The sequence below is a fragment of the Myxine glutinosa genome, chromosome 2, assembly GCF_964187855.1.
Source record: "Myxine glutinosa chromosome 2, kmMyxGlut1.1, whole genome shotgun sequence".
NCBI lineage: Eukaryota > Metazoa > Chordata > Myxini > Myxiniformes > Myxinidae > Myxine > Myxine glutinosa.
The window spans coordinates 120,957,684-120,975,668 of record NC_136262.1 but is presented as its reverse complement, the minus strand read 5'-3'; the positions used below and the strand labels follow the sequence as shown (position 1 = coordinate 120,975,668).

The window sequence follows — 17,985 nt, the reverse complement described above, 5'->3', positions numbered from 1 at the left end:
GAAATTATCATGAATAGTTTTGGAGATATTGAAGAAAGTATCATTTCCAGTAATGGCCGCCTTAATTTGCATATTAAAAAAATTCCCCGAGGTTGTCCGGAGGACAACCAAGCTGAAATACTTTATTAACCCCATGGGATGACAAATCCATCAAAAAACCTTATACTATAAAACATTTCTAGGTACCCCTCTCTGGCAACTCGACTACTAAGGGAGTGCAAAAATATAACAAATTAATTATTTTCTCTTTTTTTACAAGTTCTGCTCATCATGGTTAGTGGCATAGGGAAATTCCCACGTGGAATGGAAAAAGTCCCACGCGGAATATAAAAAGTCCCATGCGGAATAGAAAAAGTCCCACGTGGAATATAAAAAGTCCCACGCGGAATATAAAAAGTCCCACGCGGAATATAAAAAGTCCCATGCGGAATATAAAAAGTCCCACGCGGAATATAAAAAGTCCCACGCGGAATATAAAAAGTCCCACGCGGAATAGAAAAAGTCCCACGTGGAATATAAAAAGTCCCACGCGGAATATAAAAAGTCCCACGCGGAATATAAAAAGTCCCATGCGGAATATAAAAAGTCCCACGCGGAATATAAAAAGTCCCACGCGGAATATAAAAAGTCCCACGCGGAATATAAAAAGTCCCACGCGGAATATGAAAAGTCCCATGCGGAATATGAAAAGTCCCACGCGGAATATGAAAAGTCCCACGCGGAATATGAAAAGTCCCACGCGGAATATGAAAAGTCCCACGCGGAATATGAAAGTCCCACGCGGAATATGAAAAGTCCCACGCGGAATATGAAAAGTCCCACGCGGAATATGAAAAGTCCCACGCGGAATATGAAAAGTCCCACGCGGAATATGAAAAGTCCCACGCGGAATATGAAAAGTCCCACGCGGAATATGAAAAGTCCCACGCGGAATATGAAAAGTCCCACGCGGAATATAAAAAGTCCCACGCGGAATATAAAAAGTCCCACGCGGAATATAAAAAGTCCCACGCGGAATATAAAAAGTCCCACGTGGAATATAAAAAGTCCCACGTGGAATATAAAAAGCCCCACGTGGAATATAAAAAGCCCCACGCGGAATATAAAAAGTCCCACGCGGAATATAAAAAGTCCCACGCGGAATATAAAAAGTCCCACGTGGAGTATAAAAAGTCCCACGCGGAATATAAAAAGTCCCACGCGGAATATAAAAAGTCCCACGCGGAATATAAAAAGTCCCACGCGGAATATAAAAAGTCGCACGTGGAATATAAAAAGTCCCACGTGTCATCCCACGTGTAAAACAGGCAAGTGCCATGTGTCAAAGAAAAAAGTGTGTTCATGACAACAATTTCACTTACATTAGAATCAAAATGGATCTTTTTATGATTTTATTATTGCCAAACCTCAGGAATTTTTCACAATATCATATTGAAACTTGCGCACCTTATTTGTGCAGGTGTATAGTATTTGTACAAAAATCTGGTCAAAATTAGTCAAAGTTCAAGGTCTATGCCATCTAAAACATGTAAAACACCTATTAGGCCACAATTAGAAAATGTATCAACAAAATTTGTTATGCATATCATTCCATCATGTAAAACAATTGATGGGTCAAATTTTCTAAATTATCAAATTGCTGTTTCTATGGAAACTATTGTTTATTTGGAATTCTCAAGTATCGTGCTATGCACAACTATTTCTTGGATGTCTGTCTGTGAACAGGATATCTCAAAAGATTGTGGACGGATTCTGACGAAATTTGGTGTAGACTTTGGGTGTGTTACAAGGACATATTATTAGATTTTGGTGAAGATCCGGATCCAGATACGAGAATTATTCATGTGAATCTTCACCATTCAGAGATTGGGCCAAAAACGATATATCGCAGGATATCTCAAAGTTGAGGACAACTTGTGACAAAATTTGGTGAACTAGTTGGGTAAGTGACGAGAACTTATCAGTAGGATACAAAACGTAAACTGTTCACCTGGTGAAGGTATGTGCTCTACCGAGTGCCCTTGTAGTTTCTTCTTGTGACAAGAGAGGCTGTAAAAATTAAATAAAACACAAGGATGTGCCTCTAACAAAGGCAGAGATTGTGTGTGATTTCTAATTATTGTCATACTTGTACTGTGTTCTGTATACTTGTGCATATAACGCTTTATGAAAGATTTTTTCATCAGCTGATGTGTCCATCCGTCCATGTGTGCATTTTAGTGACGGTGCGGGGCGCACAGGAGTCTTTTTGGCCTTGTCTTTCCTCCTCCAGCGTCTCAGGCACGAGGGTCTCATTGACATCTATCGAACAGTTCGTTCTCTGCGATCTCAGCGCCCGGGACTTGTACAAAAACAGGTTTTTAATCCATCACTTCGTTTCTGTATGATTATTGACATTGCAAGGTAACCTTCCTTATATTGTGACATTCCTTCTGCCCTTAATTCCCCACGTCATGCACAAATCGGCAAAGCACCAATACAAGGCATCAGTCCAGCTCACGTAGTAACAGCTCCACCATGAGCACTGTTATAATCCATGGTTACCTGGTAACTAACACTGACATTGAAGGTTAGGGCCTTATAAAATGTCCCTTAACATTGGAGTGATATATGGGCAGTGTCCAGAAGTATGCCTTTTAGTTAGGCATAGGAAGGGTTTCCAAGGGGATGACATCACAGCTGTCTTTCTGCCAGTGTTGGCCATGAGCCCCTTGTACATGAACCCAGATTAGGATGGCCAGCACATGTGAGTTACCTACGTCTTTCTGCCAGTGTTGGCCATGAGCCCCTTGTACATGAACCCAGGTTAGGATGGCCAGCACATGTGAGTTACCTACGTCTTTCTGCCAGTGTTGGCCATGAGCCCCTTGTACATGAACCCAGATTAGGATGGCCAGCACATGTGAGTTACCTTCGTCTTTCTGCCAGTGTTGGCCATGAGCCCCTTGTACATGAACCCAGGTTAGGATGGCCAGCACATGTGAGTTACCTACGTCTTTCTGCCAGTGTTGGCCATGAGCCCCTTGTACATGAACCCAGATTAGGATGGCCAGCACATGTGAGTTACCTACGTCTTTCTGCCAGTGTTGGCCATGAGCCCCTTGTACATGAACCCAGGTTAGGATGGCCAGCACATGTGAGTTACCTACGTCTTTCTGCCAGTGTTGGCCATGAGCCCCTTGTACATGAACCCAGATTAGGATGGCCAGCACATGTGAGTTACCTACAAACCGCTTCTCCGGTTGAGGCATTAATGATCGAGGATCACCTTGTTTAGTTTGCAAAAATAACACCAGAAGTTAATATTGTAGGGACAATACCCCTGGTGCTCACCTGGTAGAATAAACTATACTGCACTGACTTACGGTATTTTAAACCAATTTCAATGGTTTCTCGAAGACAGGGCAGCATGTAGAACCATACTAACATAATCATAAGACTTTAAACAAACAAACAAAAAAATACCTATTTTGGGGGGCAAACCCTCCATCCCCAACCCACACCGTCTTCCTCCTCAGACCGCAATTTTTTTTAATGCCTTGAACAAACTTTGATACATCACGGGTGATTAAGGTTGTGGTAACGTTTCATCGAAATAGTGTGTGTAGTTTTTGAGGAAAAAGCCAATTCCTATTTTGGGGGGTCAAAACTGGATCCACTTTGACCCCCGGTAGACCCCCCCTTAAACCCTGACTTTTTAAATGTCGTGTACAAACTTTAGTCACAACACAACAAATATAATTTGTGCCAAATTTGGTCACAATCCCATCAGCGGTTTCGGAGAAGAAGTTGCAAGTGTTTACGGAAGGACTGACGGACGGACGACGCGCTCCCCTGCTCCCCTGCTCCCCTGCTCCCCTGAACTTCGTTCCAGGTGAGCTAAAATAACACCAAAATAACACAAGAAAAATAACAATAACTATCAACGTGGTGTTTTCATCATCACTCACGAAGCTGGTATAATAAGAGCTGCATAGCAAAGCCAATGTGACTTGTTGGGAATAAACCACAATGGCAGTTTTTGGTTAATTTGAGCTTCGGTGGGAACTGAACACGGACAAGATGGTGAACGATGAGCATGTTAATCAGCGAACTATCCTGAACATGGACAAGATGGTGAACAATGAGCATGTTAATCAGCGAACTATCCTGAACACGGACAAGATGGTGAACGATGAGCATGTTAATCGGCGAACTATCCTGAACACGGACAAGATGGTGAACGATGAGCATGTTAATCAGCGAACTATCCTGAACATGCACAAGATGGTGAACAATGAGCATGTTAATCAGCGAACTATCCTGAACACGGACAAGAATGTGAACGATGAGCATGTTAATCAGCTAAATATCCTGAACTCGGACAAGATGGTGAACGATGAGCATGTTAATCAGCGAACTATCCTGAACATGGACAAGATGGTGAACAATGAGCATGTTAATCAGCGAACTATCCTGAACATGGACAAGATGGTGAACAATGAGCATGTTAATCAGCGAACTATCCTGAACACGGACAAGATGGTGAACGATGAGCATGTTAATCAGCGAACTATCCTGAACATGGACAAGATGGTTAACGATGAGCATGTTAATCAGCGAACTATCCTGAACATGGACAAGATGGTGAACGATGAGCATGTTAATCAGCGAAATATCCTGAACACGTTCAAGATGGTGAACGATGAACATGCTAATCAGCGAGATATCCTGAACACGGACAAGATGGTGAACGATGAGCGTGTTAATCAGCGAACGATCCTGAACACGGACAAGATGGTTAATGATGAGCATGTTAATCAGCGAAATATCCTGAACATGGACAAGATGGTGAACGATGAGCATGTTAATCAGCGAAATATCCTGAACATGGACAAGATGGTGAACGATGAGCATGTTAATCAGCGAACTATCCTGAACATGGACAAGATGGTGAACGATGAGCATGTTAATCAGCGAAATATCCTGAACATGGACAAGATGGTGAACGATGAGCATGTTAATCAGCGAAATATCCTGAAGATGGTGAATGATGAGCATGTTAATCAGCGAATGATCCTGAACACGGACAAGATGGTTGTGGTAAAATTTTAACCCACATCCTCTCTCAAGATATCGAGGTTTATTGAAATCAATCTCCACATCATCTACCACAAGAATAAGCAATACATTATTGCTCTGAACATAATTCCCGAGCACATCTCAAGCAAGCCCATATGCAACATTATTCACCTTACCAACTCAAGTCCAGTCACATTTAATAGCGCAGTAATTCCTCATTCCCAAAGCCGTCCCTCTTATAGGGAAGCCCGCCACTAGAGAGGGAATTACAACGAGGATCCTCTCCTTCATTTCATCACAGTCACCCTCCAATTAAAATTCCAACAAGCTTGCATCGCCTATGATAGGAAACCACAAGTTACAGATCGCAGCAAAAGAATTAGACATTCACTAGGCTGGTATAATTCAACCTATCACCCAAAACGCGCCGGCCTATGACTTTCACGGCCGACACGGGTGCGATAACTGCCAGAACCATTCTCGAGAACCCCGGCATCAGCAATGTCGGGCAATATTGGGATAGGAGCAACCGCTCTGGTACCAAGAGTTGCCGTTTCAGCCTGGATCAGAATGCCGTTGGGCAATGTCGAAATAGGAGAAGGCGCTCCCGTGCCAAGCGTTGGAGTTTCAGCCTTGATCGGACTACCAGTCGGCTCCGCCACATTGCCATTGCTCGTACCTGGGCAAGGACCCTCCCCACAGGGCGCAATATGTCGCACCAAAACGGTCGCCTCTCTGTTGTCCACCATACGAATATGTGCATATTCCGGGTTAGCTTCTAACACCTGCACCCGATCCACCAGCGGATCATACTTGCTGTGTCATATCACACGTTTCAAGAAAGCGGGCCCCGGTTCAGAGAGCCAGCTTGGCAAAGCTTGCCCATTCGCACTGCCTCTTTGGTAGCGGAACATCCTGTGATGTGGAGTCTCGTTGGTGGCAGTGCAGAGAAGGGAACATATGGCGTGCAACGTTTCGGGCAATACCACATTCCATTGATGAGGGGCCAACCTCCGAGTCTTCAATACCATGGCCACAGCCCTCCATACAATCCCATTAAATCGTTTGACCCTCCCGTTCCCTTGGGGGTTATACGGAGTAGTCCGGCTAGAAGCGATGCCACGTTCTAGAAGAAATGTCTTAACCTCCTGTGACATAAAAGCAGCGCCCCTGTCAGAATGTATGAAAGCCGGATATCCGAACATTATAAACAGTTGTCGCAGGCACTGGATGACCGTAGAGGACGACATATCGGTGCGTGGAAACACAAAGGGGAACCTCGAATATTCGTCGACTACTGTGAGGATATAGCGATGCTGACCCGATGCGGGAAGAGGCCCCTTAAAGTCAATATCCAACCTTTCCCAGGGTCGCACAGCCTGAATCAAAGTAACCATAGGCGGTTTATATAAACGCGGTTTTAGCTCTGCACACACAGGACATGAACGGCACATGCGTCGGACATCCTCCACCGAGAAAGGCAAGTTACGACAACGAACGAAATGGGCGAGGCACGTCACACCTCGGTGGCATAGAGATTTGTGAATGCCTCGCAGGTCGTCGGCCGTCATGCCCAAATATACAGGTCTAGACAACAGACAGGATACAAGATTATCGCAGCCTGGTCGATAGATGATATCAAAACAATAATCTGCCAATTCAATCCGCGATCTGGATATCTTTTCATTTTTAATGCGTGGAGCATGCCGAGAGTCATACATAAAAGCCACCGATTGCTGATCGGTAATAAGTTGAAACCGTTTGCCTAAGAGAAAATGGCGCCATCTTCTGACAGCCTCGATTATGGCATACGCCTCCTTCTTGATAGCCGAATGCCTTCGTTCACTATCCGACAAAGTGCGTGAGAAAAAGACCATCTAGTTAGCCAGTTAAGAGGAAGCATCGTTCATTTTTTCAGGAAAGCACCAAATTTGGCACAGATGTAGTATGGACCTATACAATTGTTTTCCTGAGGGGTGCCCAAAAATTCAGAACCCCTGGTGGCCGCCATATTGAATTTCAACGTGACCGCCCTCTGTGACCTATTTCCCTCAATAACTTCTATACTATGAACGATAACACCACAGTTCCAGTGTCTTACCCCATGTTTTCATGGTCTATGAATCCAATGGGATCAATTGCATAAAGATTGGCATCCATCATCTTTAATTTCAAGATGGCCGCCATGGTGTTTCCATTTTCCTTGAATCTCTCATAGTATTTTAGGTAAAATTTCAATTTCAAGTGATACACATTGTTTTATTGGTCTCTGATAACAATGGAATGGTATTAATTAATCAAAGTTACACACAGTTGCAGTTTTAACTTAAAATATTGTGGTCACTTGAAAGGTGGAGGCTCTCGCACAGACGCGTAGTACTACAAGCACTGTCCATCGCAGTCACACAGTGATGTGCAGGGCAGATTTGCCCTGGAGCATTTACAGATGCCTTTGCAGGCCGACTTACAATGGCAGCTTGTAAGCTCTGAACATGCCTCCTGTATCAGTGGTATTGTGGTCTAAATTGGTGTCCAAGAAGTCCCTGTTTTCATCCAGCCCCAATCAGCTGGTGATGGAAGTTCTGGGTAGGGCACAAGTGCCTGACTCCATACGTGTCCAGCCTGAAAACATGCACGTTTTTGGTGTTGTTCGAAGGCGTCTGCTGTTGGGGGAATGTGATCAATTGTTCTTGCCTTCTTCGTGAACAAGTGTCGGCGCCTGTCATTCACTGTCTTTATCTCGGTAATCCGGTCATAGAGGATGGCAACATGTCTTTCTATGCTCTGTAGTTCCATAGTAATAGCGTCCACAGATGGCCTATAAGCGAGAGCATGAAAGGTCTGCGTGATGCTGGGGTATGCCTCCCAAGCCTTCCAGGCTGTCTTTTTCCCAATTTGGGCAAAAAATGACACCGTGTCGCAGCCAGTGAAGGCATGAAATAATGGCAAAGACTCGGACTTCCTGCGGCCTTGGTGGCAATTTTATGGATGGCAAGGTAGCAGTAGCTTTTACCAGTGCCAATGGCAATCCAGAGTTCCTCCACACTGTGTGACTGGTAGGTAAAGTAGTGTGCTATTGCCATGACCACAATATCAGAATCTACATTTCGAATCAATACCCGTTTTCTCCCCCTTTTCACGGCAAATCCTGAACACAGACAAGATGTTGAACGATGAGCATGCTAATCAGCGAACGATCCAGAACACAGACAAGATGGTGAACGATGAGCATGTTAATCAGCGACCTATCCTGAACACGGACATGATGGTGAACGATGAGCATGTTAATCAGCGAACGATCCTGAACACAGACAAGATGGTGAACGATGAGCATGTTAATCAGCGAACTATCCTGAACACGGACACGATGGTGAACGATGAGCATGCTAATCAGCGAACGATCCAGAACACAGACAAGATGGTGAACGATGAGCATGTTAATCAGCGAACTATCCTGAACACGGACATGATGGTGAACGATGAGCATGTTAATCAGCAAACGATCCTGAACACAGACAAGATGTTGAACGATGAGCATGTTAATCAGTGAACGATCCTGAACACAGACAAGATGGTGAACGATGAGCATGTTAATCAGCGAACAATCCTGAACACAGACAAGATGGTGAACGATGAGCATGTTAATCAGCGAACAATCCTGAACACGGACAAGATGGTGAACGATGAGCGTGTTAATCAGCGAATGATCCTGAACACAGACAATATGTTGAACGATGAGCATGCTAATCAGCGAACAATCCTGAACATGGACAAGATGTTGAACGATGAGCATGTTAATCAGCGAACGATCCTGAACACGGACAAGATGGTGAACGATGAGTGTGTTAATCAGCGAACGATCCTGAACACAGACAAGATGGTGAACGATCAGCGTGTTAATCAGCGAACGATCCTGAACACAGACAAGATGGTGAACGATGAGCATGTTAATCAGCGAACTATCCTGAACACGGACACGATGGTGAACGATGAGCGTGTTAATCAGCGAACAATCCTGAACATGGACAAGATGTTGAACGATGAGCATGTTAATCAGCGAATGATCCTGAACACAGACAAGATGGTGAACGATGAGCGTGTTAATCAGTGAACAATCCTGAACATGGACAAGATGGTGAACGATGAGCATGTTAATCAGCGAACGATCCTGAACACAGACAAGATCGTGAACGATGAGCGTGTTAATCAGCGAACGATCCTGAACATGGACAAGATGTTGAACGATGAGCATGTTAATCAGCGAACTATCCTGAACACGGACACGATGGTGAACGATGAGCATGTTAATCAGCGAACGATCCTGAACACAGACAAGATGTTGAACGATGAGCATGTTAATCAGTGAACTATCCTGAACACGGACACGATGGTGAACGATGAGCATGTTAATCAGCGAACGATCCTGAACACAGACAAGATCGTGAACGATGAGCGTGTTAATCAGCGAACGATCCTGAACACAGATAAGATTGTGAACGATGAGCATGTTAATCAGCGAACTATCCTGAACACGGACACGATGGTGAACGATGAGCATGTTAATCAGCGAACGATCCTGAACACAGATAAGATGGTGAACGATGAGCATGTTAATCAGCGAACTATCCTGAACACGGACACGATGGTGAACGATGAGCATGTTAATCAGCGAACGATCCTGAACACAGACAAGATGGTGAACGATGAGCATGTTAATCAGCGAACGATCCTGAACACAGACAACATGTTGAACGGTGAGCATGTTAATCAGCGAACAATCCTGAACATGGACAAGATGTTGAATGATGAGCATGTTAATCAGCGAACGATCCTGAACACGGACAAGATGGTGAACGATGAGCGTGTTAATCAGCAAACGGTCCTGAACACAGACAAGATGGTGAACGATGAGCGTATTAATCAGTGAACAATCCTGAACATGGACAAGATGTTGAACGATGAGCATGTTAATCAGCGAACGATCCTGAACACAGACAAGATTGTGAACGATGAGCATGTTAATCAGCGAAATATTCTGAACACAGACACGATGGTGAACGATGAGCATGTCAATCAGCGAACGATCCTGAACACAGACAAGATGGTGAACGATGAGCAGTTAATCAGCCAACTATCCTGAGCATGGACAAGATGGTGAACGATGAGCATGTCAATCAGCGAACGATCCTGAACACAGACAAGATGGTGAACGATGAGCAGTTAATCAGCCAACTATCCTGAACACAGACAAGATGGTGAACGATGAGCATGTCAATCAGCGAACGATCCTGAACACAGACAAGATGGTGAACGATGAGCAGTTAATCAGCCAACTATCCTGAGCATGGACAAGATGGTGAACGATGAGCACTGAGCATGTTAATCAGCGAGCTATTCTGCTGTCCTTCAGGATTCTGATGTATGAGAAAATATAATTGTAGAAACAGTGAACTGCTTAGTTTCTCCGTTCAGCACACCGTGATGTGGTATCTACAGGGTACACATAGACACGATACGGTATCGAGTATTATGCATAGACAGAATGCAGTGTCTGCGTTGTACACATAGCCATGGTGAGGTATCTACGTGATACACATAGACACGATACGGTATGCACGTGGTACACTAGACACTATGCGGATCTGCGTGGTACACATATTCACTATGCGGTATCTGTGTGTTACACCTAGACACGATGTGGGATACCTGTGGTACACCTATACACGATGCGGTATCTGCATGTATACCGAGACACTATGCGGTATCTGCGTGTATACGTAGACACTATGCGGAATCTGCGTAGTACATGTAGAAACGATGTGGTATCTGCGTGGTACACCTAGACACTATGCGGAATCTGCATGGTACACCTAGACACGATGTGGTATCTGCGTGTATACCTAGACACTATGTTGAATCTGCGTGGTACACCTAGACACGATGTGGTATCTGCGTGTATACCTAGACACTATGTAGAATCTGCATGGTACACCTAGATATCTGCGTGTATACCTAGACACTATGTGGAATCTGCATGGTACACCTAGACACGATGTGGTATCTGCGTGTATACCTAGACACTATGTGGAATCTGCGTGGTACACCTAGACACTATGTGGTATACAGTGCCTTCAAAAATTATTCGCACCCTTTGACTTTTTTCACATTTTGTTGTTACAGCCTGAATTTAAAATGGATTAAATTGAGATTTTTTTTCTCACTGATTTACACATGTTGTTTTGTATGTAGCCTGCCTGCTGCTGGTTGCATCATTTCCCTGGAAGCGCGTTTGTGCCGCTGATGCAGTGCCCCAATAACCAGTGAGCTGGTACTCAATTTGCCGACCTCAGAAGGATGACAGGCTGAGTCAACCCCCCTGGCGTTAATTCAACGATCGACCAGGATTCAAACTCAGGATCCTAAGATCCCAAGCCGGCACCCTAACCGCTAAGCCAACACCAGGTTGATCTACACATAATAATACCCAATAATGACGAAGTGAAATTTTAATGCCGTTGTTGTTAGGGTTAGGCATTATGTTTTTGGGTTGTCCGTCCATCCGTCCGTCCAAAACCTCGTTTTTCTCAGCAATCATATGTCCGATTGAGACGAAACTTTTAAGGTAAGAGTGACACCCATGCAGGATGTTTTTATGATAATTGTGATGTCATAGGTCACGTGGTATGGCAGCCATATTGGATTAAAAGCAAATAATTAAAATATTATTTCTCGGAAACTGCTGGATGGAAAAATTTGAAACCTGGCACGTTGTCAAGTACTCCGAATGGGGAACAAAAGCATGATAATGATGACATCATAGGTGAAGTGGTATACCAGCCAAAAATGTTTTAATCGAATTCCTTATCCTAAAAATCTGAAATTGCATGCACATGATGTATGACCCATTTGTATTGAAATATTAAATTTATTACATCATCGGTCACATGGTTTGGCAGCCATATTGGATTGAAGGGAAATATTAAATAATTATATCTCTGAAACTGCTCACTCGATCAATGCTAAATTTTACAAATATCATCTAATATCACTGTTGCATATAGTTTGAAAATGATGATGTTATAGGTCACGTGGTTTGGCAGCCATCTTGGATAGAAAACGAACCTTATCCAATCAACACAAAACGTCACAAACGTGATCCCCTACCCATTCATATGCAGAGTGATGGCATCTACCCATTCTGGGACTATGCGGAGGCATATTGACATCGCATTGTTCTAGTTTTTTATAGAAACTTTTATAAAATAATTTAAAATTAAACAGATCTATCTAATTAACCTAAGTATTCAACCCCCTGAGTCAATACTTCGTAGAAGTGCCTTTGGCAGCGATTATAGCTTCGAGTCTTCTTGGGTATGTCTGTACCAGCTTTGTACATCTGCATTTGGGGAGTTTCTCCCATTCTTCCTTGCAGATTTGCTGAAGCTCTGTCAAGTTGGATGTGGAGCGTTGGTGAACAGCAATCTTCAAGTCTTTCCACAGATTCTCAATGGGATTCAAGTCTGGGCGTTGGCTGGGCCACTCAAAGACTTTCACGTTCTTGTTCTGAATCTATTCCAGTTTGGCTTTGGCTGTATGCTTGGGGTCATTGTTCTGTTGGAACATAAATCTTCGCTGCAGTCTCAGGTCTTTTGCACTCTGAAGCAGGTTCTCTTCAAGGATTTGCCTGTATTTGGCTCCATTCATTGTTCCCTCTATTTATTACAAGTCTCCCTGTCCCTGCCGCTGAAAAGCATCCCCATAGCATGATGCTGGGGATGATGTTAGGCTGATCTGATGATGAGAGCTCCATGCTTCATGGTAGGGATGGTGTTAGATGGGTGATGAGCCTTGCTCGGTTTCCGCCAGACGTAGCGTTTTGCATTCAGGCCAAAGATTTCAGGTTTTGTCTCATCAGAACACATAATATCAAATTCATAACTCCAGGTGTGCTGTCATGTGCCTTTTTCTCAGGAGTGGCTTCCGTGTGGTCATTCTCCCATAAAGCCTGGATTTGTGAAGGGCTTGAGAGACTGTTGTCCATCCGGCAAGTTTTCCCATCTCAGCCAAGGAACTCTAGTTATGTGACAGTGGTCTTTGTGTTATTGATCGATCACCTCCCTGACCAAGGTCCTTCTTGCCCGGTTGCTCAGTTTGGTCGGACGGCCAGTTCGAGGAAGAGTCGGGAGAGTTCCATATTCTTTCCATTTCCTAATGATGGAACGCACTCGAGAAACAATAACTGCTTAATTTCTCCGATCAGCACACCACGATGCGGTATCGACGTGGTACACATAGACGCTATGTGGTATCTATGTGGTACACATAGACGCAATGCGGTATCTACGTGGTACACTAGACACTATGCGGTATCTACGTGGTACACATAGACATGGTGAAGTATCTACGTGATAAACACAGACACGATACGGTATCCACGTGGTACACTAGACACTATGCGGTGTCTGCGTAGTACACATAGACACTATGCGGTATTTGTGTGGTACACCTATACACTATGCGGAATCTCCGTGGTACACCTAGACACTATTCAGTATCTGCATGGCACATATACCCACGATGCGGTATCTGCGTGGTTCAAATAGCCACAATGCGGTATCTGCGTGGTACACCCAGCCAATTTAAAATAATATAGTTACTCTTCTCCCTCTCCTCCCTCTATTTAAAATACTGTATTTGTTGCTTTGCAGTTTACAAGGAACATCAAAGCCTGTGCTGGTGTTCCAAACTCTTCCTCTCCCACTGTCTCCTTGTTACCACTTACCATCCCCATGTATCCTTGTTCCCATTTACCATGCCCATGCTTCCTTCTTCCTACCTACCATCCCAATGTTTCCTTGTTCCCACTTACCATCCCAATGCTTCCTTCTTCCTTCTTCCTACCTACCATCCCAATGTTTCCTTCTTCCTACTTACCATCCCAATGTTTCCTTCTTCCTACCTACCATCCCAATGTTTCCTTCTTCCTACTTACCATCCCAATGTTTCCTTCTTCCTACCTACCATCCCAATGTTTCCTTCTTCCCACTTACCATCCCAATGTTTTCTTGTTCCCACTTACCATCTCCATGTTTCCTTGTTACCCTCGCCAGAGGAGAGGGTATTGCATTTGAGTCCGTTTGTTTGTTTGTCCGTCCGCACAGAATAAATATGATTTTCTCTGCAACCGTTGGTCCGATTGACAGGAATTTTTCACCATAGGTGCACCTCCACCTGTGGAATTTTGTTAATGATAATTATGACATCATATGTCACGTGGTGCGGGTGCCATCTTGGAAAAAACGAAAAACTTTGCACCTCTATATCTCCGAAAGTGCTGAACAGAAAAAATTGAGACGGCTCATTGTAAAGAACTCTCCATGGGGAATAAAATATGTTAATGATGATGTCATAAGTGCCTCCATTATGACGTCATAATTTTTTAAAGCCTTAAAAACCACTAAAACCCCTTTTTCTCCTAAATGGCTAAACAGATCGAGGCAAAACATTACATGCATGATCGCATGCATTCCCATGACGAACAAAAGGTTCCGTGACCATGACGTCATAGGTCACATGGTTTGGCGGATATGATTTTTTGAAGAATATAACTTTAAAGAGGCACTCCTCCAGAACTGCTGAACAGGTCAAATGGAAACTTCACACTTATGTTCCCCATGCCTTGCATATACCATGCTGCCCTTGAATAATTCATACATCACATGGTTTTGCGGCCATATTGGATTGAACGAAAAAAATTTAAAATTATATCTCTTGAACCGCTTTATTGATCGATGTCAAACTTCAAAATAATGTAGTAGTCATAAAATGGAACATGTGTTTAAAATTTCCATATAACTGGTCTTACGATTTGGCAGCTAGAAGTTGTTATTGTTTGAAGAAGAAGAAACTCTACTACATTATCTTCTCCAGCCATGTGAGTTTCAGTATATCTATTAATGACTTCAAACAATTATGTACTGTTTGAAGTCAGTGGCATCCTGTCTATTAATTACATACGTCTATTAATTATGTACTATCGGAATGTACCTTTCGACACTTTGCACTGCTGAGGTCCATTGGACCTTTGAAGAACCTTTAAGACCACCAAGACCCAAACATACCCTGAATATCCTTAAATACCATGAAGAACCAGAGGACCCCAAGGACCCAAAAGATCCTGAGGACCCCGAAGACTGAAGACCCATAAGATCCTGAGGACTCAAAACACCCCAATGACCCAAAAGACCCTGAGGACCCAAAAGACCATAGGACCCTGATGACCCAAAAGACTCCGTACAAAATAATGGAAAATGTGCAAAAACACCCCACAACATACACCACACAAACACGTCCTAGCGAGGGTCTGCAATCTCTGATTGCTCTTTCTTGTTCCCACTTGCCATCCCCATGGTTCCTTTTCACAGGAACAGTACAACTTCTGCTACCAGGCTGTTCTTGAGTACTTGGACAGTTTTGACCATTTCACAACATAGACAAACACAGCGTTGAAGAATACAAGCAAAGAGAAACTGTATGTGTCTTTCTTTATCTCTGAGTTGTGCTGTATTTGCGTTATTATGTCGCAAACCATTTGTTATTATTTCACCATGTTATGTGGATTTTATTAACATTTATATGATAATGTTCTCGACTTACAAACAGCTCCCAATACGTCCTGTAAAACTCTCCGTTTATAAAATATCATTATTGGGCTTCCTCTGTGAGCTTTGGTGGGGAAACAATTAAAATCTTTCATTGTACCATTCATCTCCCCAATCAACAAAGCATTCGTTTACATTGAGCACAGCAATGATCGCTATTATGAACTGGGCCTCCACTAACCCATCCGGAACTCCTCCATATTATTGGATGCAAGGCAATCAACAACGATGATATCTTCTCGCAGGACTCATGACTAGTTGTTGTTGATATCTTCTCACAGGACTCATGACTAGTTGTTGTTGATATCTTCTCACAGGACTCATGACTAGTTGTTGTTGATATCTTCTCACAGGACTCATGACTAGTTGTTGTTGATATCTTCTCACAGGAATCATGACTAGTTGTTGTTGATATCTTCTCACAGGAATCATGACTAGTTGTTGTTGATATCTTCTCACAGGACTCATGACTAGTTGTTGTTAATATCTTCTCACAGGACTCATGACTAGTTGTTGTTGATATCTTCTCACAGGACTCATGACTAGTTGTTGTTGATATCTTCTCACAGGACTCATGACTAGTTGTTGTTGATATCTTCTCACAGGACTCATGACTAGTTGTTGTTGATATCTTCTCACAGGACTCATGACTAGTTGTTGTTGTTATCTTCTCACAGGACTCATGACTAGTTGTTTTTATCTTCTCACAGGACTCAGGACTAGTTGTTGTTATCTTCTCACAGGACTCAGGACTAGTTGTTGTTATCTTCTCACAGGACTCATAACTAGTTGTTGTTATCTTCTCACAGGACTCAGGACTAGTTGTTTTTATCTTCTCACAGGACTCAGGACTAGTTGTTTTTATCTTCTCACAGGACTCATGACTAGTTGTTTTTATCTTCTCACAGGACTCAGGACTAGTTGTTGTTATCTTCTCACAGGACTCAGGACTAGTTGTTATCTTCTCACAGGACTCATGACTAGTTGTTGTTATCTTCTCACAGGACTCAGGACTAGTTGTTGTTATCTTCTCACAGGACTCAGGACTAGTTGTTTTTATCTTCTCACAGGACTCATGACTAGTTGTTTTTATCTTCTCACAGGACTCAGGACTAGTTGTTGTTATCTTCTCACAGGACTCAGGACTAGTTGTTGTTATCTTCTCACAGGACTCATGACTAGTTGTTGTTATCTTCTCACAGGACTCAGGACTAGTTGTTGTTATCTTCTCACAGGACTCATGACTAGTTGTTTTTATCTTCTCACAGGACTCAGGACGAGTTGTTGTTATCTTCTCACAGGACTCAGGACTAGTTGTTGTTATCTTCTCATAGGACTCATGACTAGTTGTTGTTATCTTCTCACAGGACTCATGACTAGTTGTTTTTATCTTCTCACAGGACTCAGGACGAGTTGTTGTTGTCTTCTCACAGGACTCATGACTAGTTGTTGTTATCTTCTCACAGGACTCATGACTAGTTGTTTTTATCTTCTCACAGGACTCATGACCAGTTGTTTTTATCTTCTCACAGGACTCAGGACGAGTTGTTGTTATCTTCTCACAGGACTCATGACTAGTTGTTGTTATCTTCTCACAGGACTCAGGACTAGTTGTTATCTTCTCATGGGACTCAGGACGAGTTGTTGTTATCTTCTCACAGGACTCATGACTAGTTGTTGTTATCTTCTCACAGGACTCAGGACTAGTTATCTTCTCATGGGACTCATGACTAGTTGTTGTTATCTTCTCACAGGACTCAGGACGAGTTGTTGTTATCTTCTCACAGGACTCAGGACTAGTTGTTGTTATCTTCTCACAGGACGCAGGACTAGTTGTTGTTATCTTCTCACAGGACTCATGACTAGTTGTTGTTGTTATCTTCTCACAGGACTCATGACTAGTTGTTGATATCTTCTCACAGGACTCATGACTAGTTGTTTTTATCTTCTCATAGGACTCATGACTAGTTGTTGTTATCTTCTCACAGGACTCAGGACTAGTTGTTGTTATCTTCTCACAGGACTCAGGACTAGTTGTTGTTATCTTCTCACAGGACTCAGGACTGGTTGTTATCTTCTCACAGGACTCAGGACTAGTTGTTGTTATCTTCTCATAGGACTCATGACTAGTTGTTGTTATCTTCTCACAGGACTCATGACTAGTTGTTGTTATCTTCTCACAGGACTCATGACTAGTTAAAAATATTCACAAATTACATTTCTATGGTGAATTGCCTTGAAACATTTCCTAATTTTGTGATCT

The 17,985-nt window shown here is 43.1% G+C and overlaps 1 protein-coding gene across 1 annotated transcript in view; it reads left to right on the top strand.

The window, feature by feature from the left end:
• The window catches only part of LOC137422297 (receptor-type tyrosine-protein phosphatase delta-like), a 130,879-nt gene extending 114,698 nt beyond the window's left edge, over positions 1 to 16,181 (top strand). Inside the window, exons 19-20 of the mRNA XM_078771586.1 lie at positions 2,221 to 2,356; positions 15,486 to 16,181. Coding sequence (XP_078627712.1) covers positions 2,221 to 2,356; positions 15,486 to 15,554 — 205 coding nt within the window. The 3' untranslated portion in view covers positions 15,555 to 16,181. The remainder of the gene's footprint in view (positions 1 to 2,220; positions 2,357 to 15,485) is intronic.
• The last annotated feature ends 1,804 nt before the right edge of the window (positions 16,182 to 17,985 follow it).